Raw genomic sequence first — 18,921 nt, 5'->3', positions numbered from 1 at the left:
CTGAAGCCTTCCCAATACTCATAAGCCCACATTGAGCTTTACCTTCTGCATATTCTTACATTTAAAGCCTGTACTTCCTCATCCAATCCTTGATTACATTCTGCCTAAGTTGTTCATGAGTTGTCGCTCTTATTCTTATGACCATTATGTATATTTTCTAGAGGATTGATCAAGTCACATCTTTTTCTTTTATCTCCTCAAGCATATAGCACAGAGATAAGAAAAAAATGCATTAAATAAAGTAATAATATAAATGAGATTATAGCTTAAGAAACCAATCTACTTTTAGGTCCACATACCTGAAAAAATATGACTAACAAAAATCATCTGTTTATTAAACTAAACCCCAAAATTTATTAAGTTCTTTCAAGAATGTTACAATTTTGCTTTGAAGTTATAATACCAACATTCTTAAAATATATTTATTTGCACTTTTATTTCAGACTCCAAACCCAGTATGTTGAGATTTTGCCAATACATTAAAATATGCATATTCCCTACCAATATTTATGGCCACAACCTAAAAATAATCTTTGGATCATAAGTTTTATACTATAAGAGCCTAGTTTACATGTTTGAAATCACAATAAATGATCTATATTTACACAGCAGAATTGTCTGAAGAATTAAATTACATCCCAAATTATCATTTCATTAATACTTAGAATATTTCATTACGCAGGCAAGTATTAACAAGTCTACTACTATACATTTTTTTTTCTATTAATGTATCTGAAACGACCATAATTAGTCCAATGACATAGCTTAAGCAGTAGGTAACTTTATGTTACTCTTTAAGTGCAGAGAAATTAGTTTTCATTGAACCTTTCACACAAACATGCCACGCAATCTGAGTCATGAAAAAATAAACTTGAATTTTAGACCTTTGGAAATCACTGGTTATAGGTGGCTTCACACCTAGTGGAAAGGAGCAGACTATTTAAATTAACTCTATTTAAAATTAAATAGAAAAAATAAAAACATGTTGCCAGGGGCTTCCTTGGTGGCGCAGTGGTTGAGAATCTGCCTGCCAATGCAGGGGACACGGGTTCAAGCCCTGGTCTGGGAAGATCCCACATGCCGCAGAGCAACTAGGCCCGTGAGCCACAACTACTGAGCCTGCACCTCTGGAGCCTGTGCTCCGCAACAAGAGAGGCCGCGATAATGAGAGGCCCGCGCACCGCGATGAAGAGTGGCCCCCACTTGCCACAACTAGAGAAAGCCCTCGCACAGAAACGAAGACCCAACACAGCCATAAATAAATAAATAAAAATAAACCCAAAGTTTAAAAAAAAAAAAAAAATGTTGCCAAATGAGAGAGAAAAATTTTCTACTGATTCAGTTATTATTCGGATTTCTAAAGCACATGGCCAGAAACAGAAGAAAGATTAAAACATTTGAAAGAATATTACCAGTATTACTTAATAAAAAAGCTAATGATGAGTTTTCCATAGGAAAAGCATATCACAAAGGAAAAAGGTGAATGTATTCACCAAGAAGTGTCATTTAATTTCCCCATAAAGACAAAATTAACATCAAAAATTACATTAATTCACTACTTCATTAAATACAGATTTAGTAATCTCTGTGCCTGAATAAAAGAAAGATAAAAACAAATACATTTTCTTCCTTGAAGGTTTATTAGAATTTGTACCATAAAGAATTTCTGGACATTTGCTTTTTAAATGTATTTTGCAAGGACATAAAAAGGGGAATCATACCTGTTTTACTAATAGCTTCCTGTAACTCAGCCATAGAACTGATTATTGCAGCAAGAAGGTCAGAACTGGTGAGCCAACTGACAGCTTGCAAACAACGTAACTGCTCCTTTTGATGTTCTGCAAAAACAGAAGAAAATCCATTATGCAATTCTACAAAAATTTATTAAAATCCATTTTAAAATTATAGCAATATTTAGCTATTTAAGAAGTAGATCAAAATTTGTACGTAGAACTTCACCTAGTGCAGAGAAGTCTACAATAGATGTGAGATTTTATTGACTTTATTTATGGTTCAACTTTTCCATATAAGAAGAGAAGTCAACTAATGTATTTGATCATGAAACAAACAGGCATTTTATTAACTCCTCTCTATATATAATGGTAACTGACATCATAAAAGAAAAGGGAGAAGGAAATTTTCTTTAGCTCTACTTACTTAATAGCTTGCTTTTGAAAAGTTAAAAACTGAAATAATTGTTTCCTCAGAATAGTCAAGCATTCAAAAAAAGTTAGCTATAAAACTTACATTAGTTTCATTTTCATTCAATTCTTCAATAGATTTTTAACTCTGATCATTTTATACTAATTCAAAGAAAGTGAAAGTAAATTATGCTACTAATTAATTTTAAATAGGGCAGAGTTTCTGGATTGACTTTATTGAAAAGTCACTGTACAAACTTCAATTTACTGTCAAAAGAGCATTCAAATATAATAAACCTAGGCAAAGTTGAAATCATATATATTTGCTACTTTCTTTATATTTTAATGTTTACAACAAAAAATTAAAGCCTAATTTATACATAGATACACACTTATTCATACACACATACATATCTACATATGTATGTAGATATGTTACATGATTTGACATTGTAAATAATTTTTTTATGTTTTTGCCCAACATATTCACTTCGTATGTCACTTACATTCGACTCAGATTTTTAAAAGCACAAATTATCTTACTTGGAAATTTATGCTTGTCTTTGGGCTCTCCTGTACACACTAACATGCCTATGCCTTCTTTGAAACTCTCCATCCAGGTAAAAAGAGAGGCACACGACTGGCCCAAAATCTTGAGTCTGTTTGCTGCCAAAATTGCAATAACACCTTTCCGGAATACACGTATCAATCCTTTGAATGCTTTTTTCTTCATCTTGGCTTCCTCTTGCTTCTTTTCCTCTACAATTGACAAAGCCTGGGCTAGAGTTCTAACTTCCAATTTTAACAACTCAAAGGTGTTGACCTGCTCCTGGAGAAAATCTCTCTGTGTGGATAAGGCAGATGATCGGCTATACAGAGGATATAAGGCACCAGCCATCAATGCACAGGCCGCCAGCAAGGACGTTTGTTCCCTTTTAGTCTGTGATAACAAGTTTTTGAAATGTGTGTTTTCAACAACCAATTGTTCATGTGACTTCTCAATACGGTTCAATTTTTCCATATTTTTTTCAGCAATTTCTTGAAATTTCTATAAGAAAAGTCAAATAATATATTTGATCATGAAACAGGCATTTTATTAACTCCTCCTTTAAAAAAGAAAAACTTTTGCTGACAACTATTTCTTTTTCTTCAAAAGATCTATGTTCTAAAATATCCAAAAAATACATATGATAGATCAACAGTGAGCCAAACAGCTTAGATCTAAATGTGCACGGTAATTTTTAAATCCCTTATATGGAAGCTTTACACAAAGTAGAGCACATACATTTAAAAATACTTTGTAAATTTCCTGTATACTTAGGCATAAATACACATATTCAGAAAAAGAAAATTTCTTCTCTTCCATTCCTCGGTAACATGTATTTCCTACTTTTAAACAGAAATCACACCAGCATTAGAGGCTTTTCTATATGTAAAAAGACTTAACTTTTTGTCAAAATAGCAAAGGGTTAAATAAATAATACAATACACAGCATCTGACTATCTGCCATTTACTAGACGAGAGGGGACTGATTCTCAAAGCATACTCTCTTATTTCAGTTTCTTCTTCCCCAAGACAGAAGGCTGTACAAAGTACAGCTCCAGTGCTGGGAGTAAATACTAACTGTGGGCTGGGCCTCAGCAGCTCTCTGGTCCTCTTTTCCTGATCAAGGTACTTATAATTCAAAACTTAATATGCAACACACAGAAATTTTAACTGCAGGCACTGAATTTTAATCACTAGAAAATAAACTAGCTCTCCATGAAATCTTATACCTAATCATTAAGGAATTGTTGAAATAGAGTAAATTTTAGAAGATAACAGATGCCAATTTCTTTTACTGATTCATTTATCATTCAATAAACATTCACTGATTGCTCACTAAATTCCACACGCTAGGAAAACAGACAAATAAATCAATGATTGTGGTATAATGCTGTGATGGAGCTATGCTAGATTGCCAGAGATGCACAAAAGGATGTTTATACCAAATGACGTTGACAGGCTTTTGGAGGAATATGGCAAAGGACAAGTGGGAGTGAGATGTGTAACAGAAAGAACAACAACAAAAAAAACTCAACTCCACCAATAAGGAGGCTAGCCAATAGCTACCCTTATAATAAAATTTAATCTAATCTAGTCCATGGTGATTTAACAGCTTTAGCTGAATCTTTACTTAACCAAATAAGCTGCCCTGGCTTGTCCATGGACTTCATTCTTTATAAAACAGGCCAAGGGAGTTCAATTTGAATAAGGGGGTCAGTCAGAGACAGAGAAAAGTCATGCTCTATATAAAGTGAAGTAGTATCTTCATTATGAGAGAATCCTTTTGGGGGCATTAAGGAAAATATTTCTCTTTGTATTATTGGTTCAGGTCACACTCCATCTGAAATTTAACAATGGTCTTTGGGAAAGGTTTACAGTGAGTGTGTGTCTGATTCAAGAGTTATCCACGAACAACTAGAACAATCAAAGGCATTTCTAAAATTTACATTGGCAGGAAGACTTCAAAGGTGATCAGACTTAGAGAAAATCATACAAACTCTTAACTACTCTGCAAGATTTGGGTGTCAAAGCCTACCATGGACAATATTAACAGGAAGTAGCCAAAAGGATTCAAACTTGTCGAAACACATGGCTGAGGAAAGTAACCCCCGGACCAAAACCAGTCCTGAGGCCAGAAAATGAGGTTCCCAAAGGTGCATGGTGAGTAGAAGGAGGCACTCAGAAGTACAGTCCTGAATACAAACGAGTAAAGCAAGTATACAAGAAGCCACTCTCTGATGGATTCAACTTCTTGAATGCTTTCCCTTGGGCAGGAGGGAAATTGGATTTAGTCTTGGTTTTAAATGTTTCTCTACTATACTTTAATTTCCTTTATTTACTCCAACTATTCTCTGAAGTCTGATCCAGCCGTACCTGTGGTGGTACTGTGAGAAATAAAGGAATGGGGAAATAAGGGAATTGTAGCTTGCTCCAACCACATCTCTACTGATAGCCAAGTTGTGGCAACAGCAGTCTATCAATGGGCTTGTGTCCCAGAGCTCCATATAAAGACCACTAGTAAAGGTCGTGGTGTTCCACTGGGAGCAGCTGGAAGAAGGAAGAAACTCTGAGAGCCAAGTGGACGGCTGAGAAGCAGATGTACAGCAGAACACAACAATGTGTTCTAAGGAAGTACAAATAATTCAGAATATTTGAAGAGGAAAATGATGGAAATTTGAGAAGTATGTAGATAATAAATGATTAAGCTAAAGAATTTAAACTTTACCCAGAAAGCTATGAGAAACCATAAAAACTTGGGACAGTTGCTAAGCTTTAGTAAATGGATGGGAAAATTGGAAACATTAATAAAGACTGCCTGGGATAGCAGCAGAGTTGCAGGGAGTAGAGGGAGCAAATGGAAATTACAAAGTTTAATTCCATATTCTCTCCAAAATCAACTCCACCAGCTCATTTAGAGAAAAAAAGGAAAATTATAGAAAATCTAGGATAAAAGAGATGCACTGGTCATACCTAAGTAATGGAAATAAAAATGAACCTAATCGGGGTGGACCTGAGCGTCCTGAGGGGAAACGGGGAAAGGGAGGCGCAGGGTCCGGATGGAGCGTCAGCACCCCTCTTCCTGACTGTGGGGAAAGCGGCTTAAAACTCATCCCTAGGCTCGCAGGTCCCTTATTCAGCCAAGTCCCTCTGAGCTCCTTCCTCCCTCAGCTAAAGTACCAGGGGGGAGGGGACAGGGGAGGGGACTGGCACAGGTAATGGGGAACATCCAAAGATGATTGTTAACTAAGGAAAACCAGCTATCCCAAGATCACTCATCCTGGGTTAAGCCAGCTACCATGTCATGAGGACACTCAAGCAGCCCTAAGGAGAGATCCATGTGGCAAGGAACTGAGGCCGCCTACCTAAAACCACGGGTTGCCAGGCTGCCATCTGCCAAAGAAGAAGATGTGTCACCAATACCTGCCGTTGGAATTTCTCCCCAGGCACAGGCTGCACAACTGTAGTTCTTCTTGCTTCTGCTGTCTGTCCTTTGGTGGATGAGGCTATCTAAGAGGCTTGTGCGGAGGAGCTTCAAGATGGCGGAAGAGTAAGACGTGGAGATCACCTTCCGCCCCACAAAAACATCAGAAATACATCTACATGTGGAACAACTCCTACAGAACACCTACTAAATGCCTGCAGAAGACCTCAGACCTCCCAAAAGGCAAGAAACTCCCCACGTAACTGGGTAGGGCAAAAGAAAAAAGAAAAAACAGAGACAAAGAATAGGGACGGGAACTGCACCTCTGGGAGGGAGCTGTGAAGGAGGAAAGGTTTCCACACGCTAGGAAGCCCCTTCGCAGGCAGAGACTGCGGTGGCGGAGGGGGGAAGCTTCGGAGCCACGGAGGAGAGCGCAGCAACAAGGGTGCAGATGGCAAAGCGGAGAGGTTTCTGCACAGAGGATCGGTGCCGACCAGCACTCACCAGCCTGAGAGGCTTGTCTGCTCACCCGCCAGGACGGGTGGGGGCTGGGAGCTGAGGCTCCGCCTTCGGAGCTGAGGCTCCGCCTTCGGAGGTCGGATCGCAGGGAGGGGACTGGGGTTGGCGGCGTGAACACAGCCTGAAGGGGGCTAGTGCGCCACAGGTAGCCGGGAGAGTGTCCCGGAAAAGTTCTGGAGCTGCCGAAGAGGCAAGAGATTTCTTCTTGCCTCTTTGTTTCCTGGTGCACAAGGAGAGGGGATTAAGAGCGCCGCTTTTGAGCCCCAGAGACAGGCGCGAGCCGCGGCTATCAGCGCGGACACCAGAGACGGGCACGAAACGCTAAGGCTGCTGCTGCCGCCACCAAGAAGCCTGTGTGCAAGCACAGGTCACTCTCCACACCTCCCCTCCCGGGAGCCCGTGCAGCCCGCCACTGCCAGGGTCCCGTGATCCAGGGACTTCCCCGGGAGAACGCACGGCGCCCCTCAGGCTGGTGCAACGTCACGCCGGCCTCTGCCGCCGCAGGCTCGCCCCGCCTCCGTACCCCTCCCTCCCCCCGGCCTGAGTGAGCCAGAGCCCCCGAAGCAGCTGCTCCTTTAACCGTGTCCGGTCTGAGCGAAGAACAGACACCCTCAGGCGACCTACACGCAGAGGCAGGGACAAATCCAAAGCTGAACCCCAGGAGCTGTGCGAACAAAGAAGAGAAAGGGAAATCTCTCCCAGCAGCCTCAGGAGCAGCGGATTAAATCTCCACAATCAACTTGATGTATCCTGCATCTGTGGAATACCTGACTAGACAACGAATCATCCCAGATTGAGGAGGTGGACTTTGGGAGCAATGATATATATTTTTTTCCCTTTTTCTCTTTTTGTGAGTGTGTATGTGTATGCTTCTGTGTGTGATTTTGTCTGTATAGCTTTGCTTTTACCATTTGTCCTAGGGTTCTGTCTGTCCATTTTTTTTTTTTTTAGTATAGTTTTTAGCACTTGTTATCATTCGTGGATTTCTTTTCCAGTTTGGTTGCTGTCTTCTTTCTTTCTTTCTTTTTTTTCTCCCATTTATTCTGAGACATGTGGATGACAGGCTCTTGGTGCTCCAGCCAGGCGTCAGGGGTGTTGTGCCTCTGAGGTGGGAGAGCCAAGTTCTGGACACGGGTCCACAAGAGACGTCCCAGCTCCACATAATATCAAACGGTGAAAATCTCCCAGAGATCTCCATCTCAACGCCAAGACCCAGCTCCACTCAACGACCAGCAACCTACAGTGCTGGACACCCTATGCCAAACAACTAGCAAGACAGGAACACGACCCCATCCATTAGCAGAGAGGCTGCCTAAAATCATAATGCCACAGACACCCCAAAACACACCACCAGACGTGGACTTGCCCACCAGAAAGACAAGATGCAGCCTCATCCACCAGAACACAGGCACTAGTGCCCTCCACCAGGAAGCCTACACAACCCACTAAACCAACCTTAGCCACTGGGGGCAGACACCAAAAACAACGGGAATACGAACCTGCAGCCTGCGAAAAAGAGACCCCGAACACAGTAAGCTAAGCAAAATGAGAAGAAAGAGAAACACACAGCAGATGAAGAAACAAGGAAAAAACCCAGCAGACCTAACAAATGAAGAAGAAATAGGCAGTCTACCTGAAAAAGAATTCAGAATAATGATAGTAAAGATGATCCAAAATCTTGGAAATAGAATGGAGAACATATAAGAAACGTTTAACAAGGACCTGAAGAACTAAAGAGCAAACAAACAGTGATGAACAACACAATAAATGAAATTAAAAGTTCTCTAGAAGGGATCAATAGCAGAATAACTGAGGCAGAAGAATGGATAAGTGATCTGGAAGATAAAATAGTGGAAATAACTGCTGCAGAGCAGAATAAAGAAAAAAGAATGACAAGAATTGAGGACAGTCTCAGAGACCTCTGGGACAACATTAAACGCATCAACATTTGAATTATAGGGGTCCCAGAAGAAGAAGAGAAAAAGGGACTGAGAAAATATTTGAAGAGATTATAGTTGAACACTTCCCTAATATGGGAAAGGAAATAGTTAATCAAGTCCTGGAAGCACAGAGAGTCCCATACAGGATAAACCCAAGGAGAAACACGCCAAGACACATATTAATCAAACTATCAAAAATTAAATACAAAGAAAAAATATTAAAAGCAGCAAGGGAAAAACAACAAATAACACACAAGGGAATCCCCATAAGGTTAACAGCTGAACATTCAGCAGAAACTCTGCAAGCCAGAAGGGAGTGGCAGGACATATTTAAAGTGATGAAGGAGAAAAACCTACAACCAAGATTACTCTACCCAGCAAGGATCTCATTCAGATTTGACAGAGAAATTAAAACCTTTAAAGACAAGCAAAAGCTAAGAGAACTCAGCACCACCAAAGCAGCTTTATAACAAATGCTAAAGAAACTTCTCTAGGCAGGAAACACAAGAGAAGGAAAAGACCTACAATAACAAACCCAAAACAATTAAGAAAATGATAATAGGAACATACATATGGTCAATTACCTTAAATGTAAAGGGATTAAATGCTCCAACCAAAAGACATAGACTGGCTGAATGGATACAAAAACTAGACCCATATATATGCTGTCTACAAGAGACCCACTTCAGACCTAGGGACACATACAGACTGAAAGTGAGGGGATGGAAAAAGATATTCCATGCAAATGGAAATCAAAAGAAAGCTGGAGTAGCAATTCTCACATCAGACAAAATAGACTTTAAAACAAAGACTATTACAAGAGACAAAGAAGGACACTACAGAATGATCAAGGGAGCAATCCAAGAAGAAGATATAACAATTGTAAATATTTATGCACCCAACGTAAGAGCACCACAATACATAACGCAAATACTAACAGCCATAAAAGAGGAAATTGACAGTAACACAATCATAGTAGTGGACATTAACACCCCACTTTCATCAATGGACAGATCATCCAAAATGAAAATAAATAAGGAAACACAAGCTTTAAATGATACATTAAACAAGATGGACTTAATTGATATTTATAGGACTTTCACTCCAAAACAACAGAATACACATGCTTCTCAACTGCTCATAGAACATTCTCCAGGATAGATCATATCTTGGGTCACAAATCAAGCCTTGGTAAATTTAAAAAATTGAAATCATATCAAGTATCTTTTCTGACCACAACGCTATGAGACTAGATATCAATTATGGAAAAAAACTGTAAAAATTACAAACACATGGAGGCTAAACAATACACTACTTAATAACCAAGAGATCACTGAAGAAATCAAAGAGGAAATCAAAAATTACGTAGACACAAATGACAATGAAAACATGACGACCCAAAACCTATGGGATGCAGCAAAAGCAGTTCTAAGAGGGAAGTGCATAGCAATACAATCCTACCTTAAGAAACAAGAAACATCTCAAATAAACAAGCTAACCTTACACCTAAAGCAATTAGAGGAAGAAGAACAAAAAAACCCAAAAGTTAGCAGAAGGAAAGAAATCATAAAGTTCAGATCAGAAATAAATGAAAAAGAAATGAAGGAAATGACAGCAAAGAACAATAAAACTAAAAGCTGGTTCCTTGAGAAGATAAACAAAATTGATACACCATTAGCCAGACTCATCAAGAAAAAAAGCGAGAAGACTCAAATCAATAGAATTAGAAATGAAAAAGGCGAAGTAACAACTGACACTGCAGAAATACAAAGGATCATGAGAGATTACTACAAGCAACTATATGCCAATAAAACAGACAACCTGGAAGAAATGGACAAATTCTTAGAAATGCACAACCTTCAGAGACTGAACCAGGAAGAAATAGAAAATATGAACAGACCAATCACAAGCACTGAAATTGAAACTGTGATTAAAAATCTTCCAACACACAAAAGCCCAGGACCAGATGGCTTCACAGGCGAATTCTGTCAAACATTTAGAGAAGAGCTAACACCTGTGCTTCTCAAACTCTTCCAAAATATAGCAGAGGGAGGAACACTCCCAAACTCATTCTACGAGGCCACCATCACCCTGATACCAAAACCAGACAAAGATGTCACAAAGAATGAAAACTACAGGCCAATATCACTGATGAACATAGATGCAAAAATCCTCAACAAAATACTAGCAAACAGAATCCAACAGCACATTAAAAGGATCATAAACCATGATCAAGTGGGGTTTATCCCAGGGATGCAAGGATTCTTCAATATACGCAAATCAATCAACGTGATACAGCACATTAACAAATTGAAGGAGAAAAACCATATGGTCGTCTCAACAGATGCAGAGAAAGCTTTCGACAAAATTCAACACCCATTTATGATAAAAACCCTCCAGAAAGTAGGAATAGAGGGAACTTTCCTCAACATAATAAAGGCCATAATAAACCCACAGCCAACATCGTCGTCAATGGTGAAAAACTGAAACCATTTCCACTAAGATCAGGAACAAGACAAGGTTGCCCACTCTCACCACTATTATTCAACAATAGTTTTGGAAGTTTTAGCCACAGCAATCAGAAAAGAAAAAGAAATAAAAGGAATCCAAATCAGAAAAGAGGAAGTAAAGCTGTCACTGTTTGCAGATGACATGATACTATACATACAGAATCTTAAGGATGCTACCAGAAAACTACTAGAGCTAATCAATGAATCTGGTAAAGTAGTAGGATACAAAATTAATGCACACAAATCTCTTGCATTCCTATACACTAATGATGAAAAATCTGACAGTGAAATTAAGAAAACGCTCCCATTTACCACTGCAACAAAAAGAATAAAATATCTAGGAATAAACCTACCTAAGGAGACAAAAGATCTGTATGCAGAAAATTATAAGACACTGATGAAAGAAATTAAAGATTATACAAACAGATGGAGAGATATACCATTTTCTTGGATTGGAAGAATCAACATTGTGAAAATGACTCTGCTACCCAAAGCAATCTACAGATTCAATGCAATCCCTATCAAACTACCAATGGCATTTTTCACAGAACTAGAACAAAAAATTTCACAATTTGTAGGGAAACACAAAAGACCCCGAATAGCCAAAGCAATCTTGAGAAAGAAAAATGGAGCTGGAGGAATCAGGCTCCCTGACTTCAGACTATACTACAAAGCTACAGTAATCAAGACAGTAAGGTACTGGCACAAAAACAGAAATATAGATCAATGGAACAGGATAGAAAGCCCAGAGATAAACCCACACACATAAGGTCACCTTATCTTTGATAAAGGAGGCAAGAATATACAGTGGAGAAAAGACAACCTCTTCAGTAAGTGGTGCTGGGAAAACTGGACAGCTACATGTAAAAGAATGAAATTAGAACACTCCCTAACACCATACACAAAAATAAACTCAAAATGGATTAAAGACCTAAATGTAAGGCCAGACACTATCAAACTCTTAGAGGAAAACATAGGCAAAACACTCTTTGACATAAATCACAGCAAGATCCTTTTTGACCACCTCCTAGAGAAATGGAAATAAAAACAAAAATAAACAATGGGACCTAATGAAACTTCAAAGCTTTTGCACAGCAAAGGAAACCATAAACAAGACGAAAGGACAACCCTCAGAATGGGAGAAAATATTTGCAAATGAAGCAATTGACAAGGATTAATCTCCAAAATTTACAAGCAGCTCATGCAGCTCAACATCAAAAAAACAAACAACCCAATCCAAAAATGGGCCGAAGAGCTAAAAAGACATTTCTCCAAAGAAGATATACAGATTTGCCAACAAACACATGAAAGAATGCTCAACATCATTAATCATTAGAGAAATGCAAATCAAAACTACAATGAGATATCATCTCACACTGGTCAGAATGGCCATCATCAAAAAATCTAGAAACAATAAATGCTGGAGAGGGTGTGGAGAAAAGGGAACCCTCTTGCACTGTTGGTGGGAATGTAAACTGATACAGCCACTAAGGAGAACAGTATGGAGGTTTCTTAAAAAACTAAAAATAGAACTACCATACGACCCAGCAATCCCACTACTGGGCATATACCCTGAGAAAACCATTATTCAAAAAGAGTCATGTACCACAATGTTCACTGCAGCTCTATTTACAATAGCCAGGACATGGAAGCAACCTAAGTGTCCATCAACAGATGAATGGATAAAGAAGATGTGGCACATATATACAATGGAATATTACTCAGCCATAAAAAGAAACGAAATTGAGTTATTTGTAGTGAGGTGGATGAACCTAGTCTGTCATACAGAGTGAAGTAAGTCAGAAAGAGAAAAAAAAATACCATACGCTAACACATATATATGGAATCTAAAAAAAAAAAAAAGAAAGGTCATGAAGAACCTAGGGGCAAGACAGGAATAAAGACACAGACTACTAGAGAATGGACTTGAGGATACGGGGATGGGGAAGGGTAAGCTGGGACAAAGTGAGAGAGTGGCATGAACATATATACACTACCAAACATAAAACAGATAGCTAGTGGGAAGCAGCCACATAGCACAGAGAGATCAGCTCGGTGCTTTGTGACTACCTAGAGGGGTGGGACAGGGAGGGTGGGAGGGAGGGAGACACAAGAGGGAAGAGATATGGCGACATAGGTATATGTATAACTGATTCACTTTGTTATATAGCAGAAACTAACACACCATTGTAAAGCAGTTATACTCCAAAAAAGATGTTAAAAAAAAAAAAAATGAACCTAATCATTCGGGTTCTAGGTGGCTGCCTATTCACACTTTTACAGATATCAAAGTCTCAGGCAGAAGTTGGTTTTCAAGAAATATTACTTTTTTTGACCAAAAAGAAAAATTTAAAAAGATATATTTGCTAATGATATTTTAAATATTTCACAAAAAATTCAGTCACTGGTCAAAATCAAATGGATTGTGGAAGGAGAGATAAAAGTAAAGTAAACCTATTGCAAAAGATTTAATTTTACTCCATGATAGATTCCTCTACTGTATACAGCTGGTCCACTTCCACAGAGCATCAGGTTAAAGTTAAAGCATTTCAGAGAGACAGCCAGAAACAGATAGTCCTGGGATGAGGATAAGAGAGTAATTAAAACATGGCCAGAAATGGATAAAAATCGAGAATATATTACAACTTCTCTCTATATAGAGGAAAAACAGGAGCACATTTTTGGAATTTTGGAATTTTTGGAAAACAGAATTGAGATTCTTGACTTACACAGCCAGTTTTCATTTTAGGCTACCTAGTAGAAGCAGTAGTGATGTCATAAAGCAATTTTAAATATCCTCATGTCATTTTATGGCTCCCAAATTTTGATCATTTGTATTGGTTATTTATTTAAAAGTGCTAGTTAATATTAATTACTACCACTATGAATGATTTCATGAGATGCATCATATAATTTGTATTGTAAGAAAGAGATGCTATTCACAAATTGCTATAAGAATAAAAATAAGACTAAGAATACATATGAAGTGGTAAATTCTACCAAATATTCAAAGATGATTTAATACCTATCATTCTCAAAATCTTCCAAAAAACTGAAGAGGAGAGAACACTTGCTAATGCATTTTATAAGGTCAACATTATCTTGATACCAAAACCAGACAAGCACAAGACTAAAAAAGAAAATTATATACCAATATCTCTAATGAACATAAACGGAAAAATCCTCAACAAAATATTAGCAAACCAGGAATTCCCTGGTGGTCCAGTGATTAGGACTCCAAGCTTTCACTGCCGAGGGCCCGGGTTCAATCCCTGGTCGGGGAACTAAGATCCCACAAGCCACGCAGCATGGCCAAAAAAAAATTAGCAAACCAAACACAACAGTACATTAAAAGGATCATACACCATGATAGTGGGATTTATTCCAGGAATGCAAGGATTGTTCAATATCTGCAAATCAATCAACATGATATACCACATTAACAAAACAAAGGATAAAAATCACATGATTATCTCAACAGATGCAGAAAAAGCATTTGACAAGATTCAACACCTATTTATAATAAAAGCTCTCAATAGAATGGGTATAGAAGGAAGGTACCGTAACATAATAAAGGCTATTTATGACAAACCCACTAGCATCATACTCAATGGTGAAAAATTAAAAGCTATCCCTCTAAGATCAGGAACAAAACAAGGATGCCCACTCTCACCACTCATATTCAACTTGGTATTAGAAGTCCTAGCCAGAACAATTAGGCATGAAAAAGAAATAAAAGACACCCAAATTGGAAAAGAAGAAGTAAAACTGTCCCTATCTGCTGATGATAGTATTTTATATATAGAAAAACCTAAAGTTGCCACAAAAAAACTATTAAAAATAATAAATGAATACAGTCAAGTTGCTGGGTACAAAATCAGTATACAAAAATCTGTTTTGTGTTTCTATACACTAACAACAAACTAGCAGAAAGAGAAATTTTTAAAAAATCCCATTTACTATCACAACAAAAAGAATAAAATACCTAGGAATAAATTCAACCAAGGAGGTGAAAGACCTGTAGACCGAAAACTATAAGACACTGTTGAAAAAACTGAAGACATGAAGAAATAGAAAGATATTCTGTGTTCACAGACTGGAAGAATCAGCATTGTTAAAATGTCCATATTACCTAAAGCAATCTACAGATTCAGTGCAATCTGTATCAAAATCTCAATAATATTTTTCACAAAAATAGAACCAAAAAATGCTAAAATTTGTATGGAACCAATAATAGCCAAAGCAATCCTGAGGGAAAAAAAAAAAAGTTCAAGGTATCACATTCCCTTATTTCAAATTATACTACAAAGCTATACTAATCAAAATAGCATGGTATTGGCAGAAAAACAGACAGATCAATGGAACAGAACTGAAAGTCCAGATATAAACTCTCACATATATGGACAATTAATTTATATTAAACGAGTAAAGAACATACAATGGATAAAGGACAGTCTCTTCAATAAATGGTGTTGCGAAAACTGGACAGCCACATGCAAAAGAATGAAACTAGATCACTATCTTACACCATATACAAAAATTAACTCAAAATGGATTAAAGACTTGAATGTAAGAACTGAAACCATAAAAATCCTAGAAAAAAAATAGGCAGTAGTATGCTCTCTGACATCAGCTTTAGCAATATCATTCTAGATATGTCTCCTAAGGCAAGGGAAATGAAAACAAAATATGCAAATGGGACTACAACAAACTAAAAAGCTTCTGCACAGCAAAAGAAACCATCAACAAAACAAAAGGACAACCTACCAAATGGGAGAAGACATCTGTAAATCATATATCTATAAGCAGCCAATATCCAAAATATAAAAGAACTCATACAACTCAACAACAACAAAGAACTCAATTAAAAAGTGGGCAGAGGATCTGAATACACATTTTTCCCCAAGAAGAAATAAAGACAGCCAACAGGCACATGAAAAGGTGTTCAACATCACCAATTATTAGAAAAACGCACGTTAAAACAGCAATGAAATATTATCTTGTTACCAAACCAGGTCCATTTGTCTAAGGCACAGCAAGCCAAACGCTGAGACAAAGATTTGCAGCAGAGAAAGGGTTTATTTACGAGGCAGCCAAGCAAAGAGACGGGAGAACAAATCTCAAATCCACCTCCCCAAAGGTGAAGGGCTTGGGATACTTCTGGGTAAAGCTGAGGCGTGGGGAGTGTGGGGAAAGTAATTGGAGACAAGAAAAAGGTGAGGTATCATCATTCCGCACAGGCGCAAGTAAGCTACATGCTTCTCCTCGGGATGCACGTTCTGTAGGTGGAGTTTTGGGCCTTCTGACGTCAAAAGGTCACTGATTGTACATTCATGCATGCCCATTTGGAGGGTTGGTGACCCCACCAGTCCTCACCAGATCAAACTCTAACTGGACACAGCTGACTCCAAGTTCCTGCAACACAACTCAGGCAAACATTTTTTAGGCTACCTGATGCTTACAGAACAATTAAAGCAAGCTTGATGAGTGAAGGCAGGTTACAGTTCATTATTTATTAAGCAAGTTACAGTTTAATGGATCTAACTGATGACTACCCTCAGTCTCAATCTCATGTGCATTAGAATGGCTAATTATCAAAAAGACAACAAATAAGTATTGGTGAGGATGTGGAGAAAAGGGAACACTTGTGCACTACTGGTGGGAATGTAAACTGGTGCAGCCACTGTAGAAAACAGTATGGAGATTGCTCAAAAAATTAAGTATATAATTTACTACCACATGATCCAGCTGTTCCACTTCCCCAAATTTATCCAAATATGAAAACACTAATTTGAAAAGAGATATTATTGCACTGCACTCTGAAGGCCTGCAAGTCGTGGAGTTGCCAAGCCTTGACACTGAAGAAAGAGCCCAGAGACAGTGACAGAGACAGTAGTGATTTATTGGACAGGGGGATCTTACACAAAGGGTCCTGGAGCTACACCCCACCATGTGCGGGCAGATGCTGGGCAGGACATGACAACAGTCTTTGCTACTCAGGGGAGAAAGAGGCCACCATTTATAGGGGGAATTGATGTCAGGTGTGCTCATCAGTTACCAGGAGCTAATTAAGCCTTATAATTAAGACAACTGGATAGTCATGTGAGTGAAGCAGGGACTGGTCTAGGAGGGGATGTACAGAGAGCAAGAGAACAGGCATCTTGAGTGTAGCCTAACCATACATATATGCACCCCTATGTTCATTGCAGCATTATTTACAAGAGCTGAGATATGGAAACAACCTCACTGCCCATCAACAGATGAATGGATAAAGAAGATGTGGTATATACAAGCAATGGAATACTATTAAGCCATAAAAAAGATGAAATCTTGCCATTTTCAACAAGGGTGGACCTTGAAGGTATTATGCTAAGTGAAATGAGTCAGAGAGAGAAAGACAAATACCCTATCAATTCACTCATATGTGGAATATAAAACACAAACAAGCAAAAACAAAATAAATGAAAAAAACAAACCAAACAAAAACAAACATGTAGACACAGAGAACAGAGTAGTGGTTACAGAGGGAAAGGCTCAGGGGAGGGCAAAATGGTTAAAGAGGGTTAACTGTATGGTGATGTATGGAAACCAGACTTTTGGTGGTGGGCATGCTATAGTGTATTCAGAAGTCAAATTAAAATGTGGTACACATGAGATTAATATAATGTTATAAATCAATGTTACCTCGATTTTTTTTAAAAAAGAAGTTATTAAAAAAGAATACATGTGAAGTCTGTATATAAATAAAAATAAACAACCTCTGAAAGACTGTTTGTCTAACAACTGTCTGTTGTCCTAAATCATTCTTGGTTTATATAATCAAGATACCAAGTATTAACGGTTATCAAAAAAAAATCAACCAGGACAACATTCAATTAAATAACTAGGGTTAGCAGAGTGGGATATTTGAAATAAAGATTTTAAAATAATGAAATTAAGTACCTAAATTTTTAAAGCTCTTATTGACAAATATGAGATTAAGAAAACCACACTAATATTAATGCTAATAAATACTGAGAGTTTGGATTATTTCTTAACAATTACATTTCTGCATTCCTGGCAGATCCACTGAAATCCAGAATTACAGATCTGACTGCCCACTAGGCATCTCCCCCTAGATACCTCATAACCATCTCAAGTACTGCTGTTTTTCCTCCTAAAGGTGTTTATAATAGTCCTCTTTACGAGTACATTGAACCAACATCCACCCAATTGTTCCAGTCAAAAACTTTGTAGTAAGTCTTAATTCCTCCTTCTTTCACCCGATTCTCTCCATCCCTAAATCAAAGCCATCAGCAAGCAATGCTAGTTTCATGTCGGACTGTGTCAATCCAATCCTATTGCTGAAACTCTTTACTGAACCAAGGTCTCCCCTCAGGTCACAACACGCCCACATGCCGTCTCCTGTAAAGACTTCACTTCCTCCTAGGATCCTCAACTTGATGAAAAAGGAGATGATCTGCTCCTTTGCTATCCAGACAGGAACCTCACCACCATTGTGACTTTTCACAATTTATCCATGGTCTCTAGCACCACCAGGTCCTTTCCTTTCAACTCCCCTAACACTATTCAAATTCTAACAATTTCCTGAGCCCATTTCAGGGTCCATCTATTCCATGACACCTATTACTAACATTCTCATTCATGCTGACTTTGATCTTCTCTGAACATAATTAAACCACTCAGGCACTTAATTCCTGCACTGCTACTTAACTTATTTCATGTGTATATATTTACTCTCCCCCAAATACAATAGAGTGCTAGTTCCTAGAGGCCAGGAATTATTTACTACGGTGCCTGTCACAATGCTCTATATGCTGTGGGTATTTTATAAATATTAAGT

General features: G+C 38.2%; 1 protein-coding gene across 6 annotated transcripts in view; it reads right to left on the bottom strand.

Annotated features, from left to right (window-relative positions):
* The window catches only part of CCDC171 (coiled-coil domain containing 171), a 355,460-nt gene that overhangs the window by 168,020 nt on the left and 168,519 nt on the right, over nt 1-18,921 (bottom strand). For all 6 annotated transcript variants that reach the window (XM_061199072.1, XM_061199071.1, XM_061199076.1 and 3 more), the window contains 2 exons: nt 2,685-3,189; nt 1,722-1,838 (listed from right to left, as the gene is read on the bottom strand). In XM_061199072.1, the coding sequence (XP_061055055.1) occupies nt 1,722-1,838; nt 2,685-3,189 (622 nt within the window). The remainder of the gene's footprint in view (nt 1-1,721; nt 1,839-2,684; nt 3,190-18,921) is intronic.

The sequence above is a fragment of the Eubalaena glacialis genome, chromosome 9 (genome assembly GCF_028564815.1).
Source record: "Eubalaena glacialis isolate mEubGla1 chromosome 9, mEubGla1.1.hap2.+ XY, whole genome shotgun sequence".
Taxonomy (NCBI): Eukaryota; Metazoa; Chordata; class Mammalia; order Artiodactyla; family Balaenidae; genus Eubalaena; species Eubalaena glacialis.
Note: the sequence above shows the minus strand (reverse complement) of the source record. Positions and strands in the feature narration are given on the sequence as shown.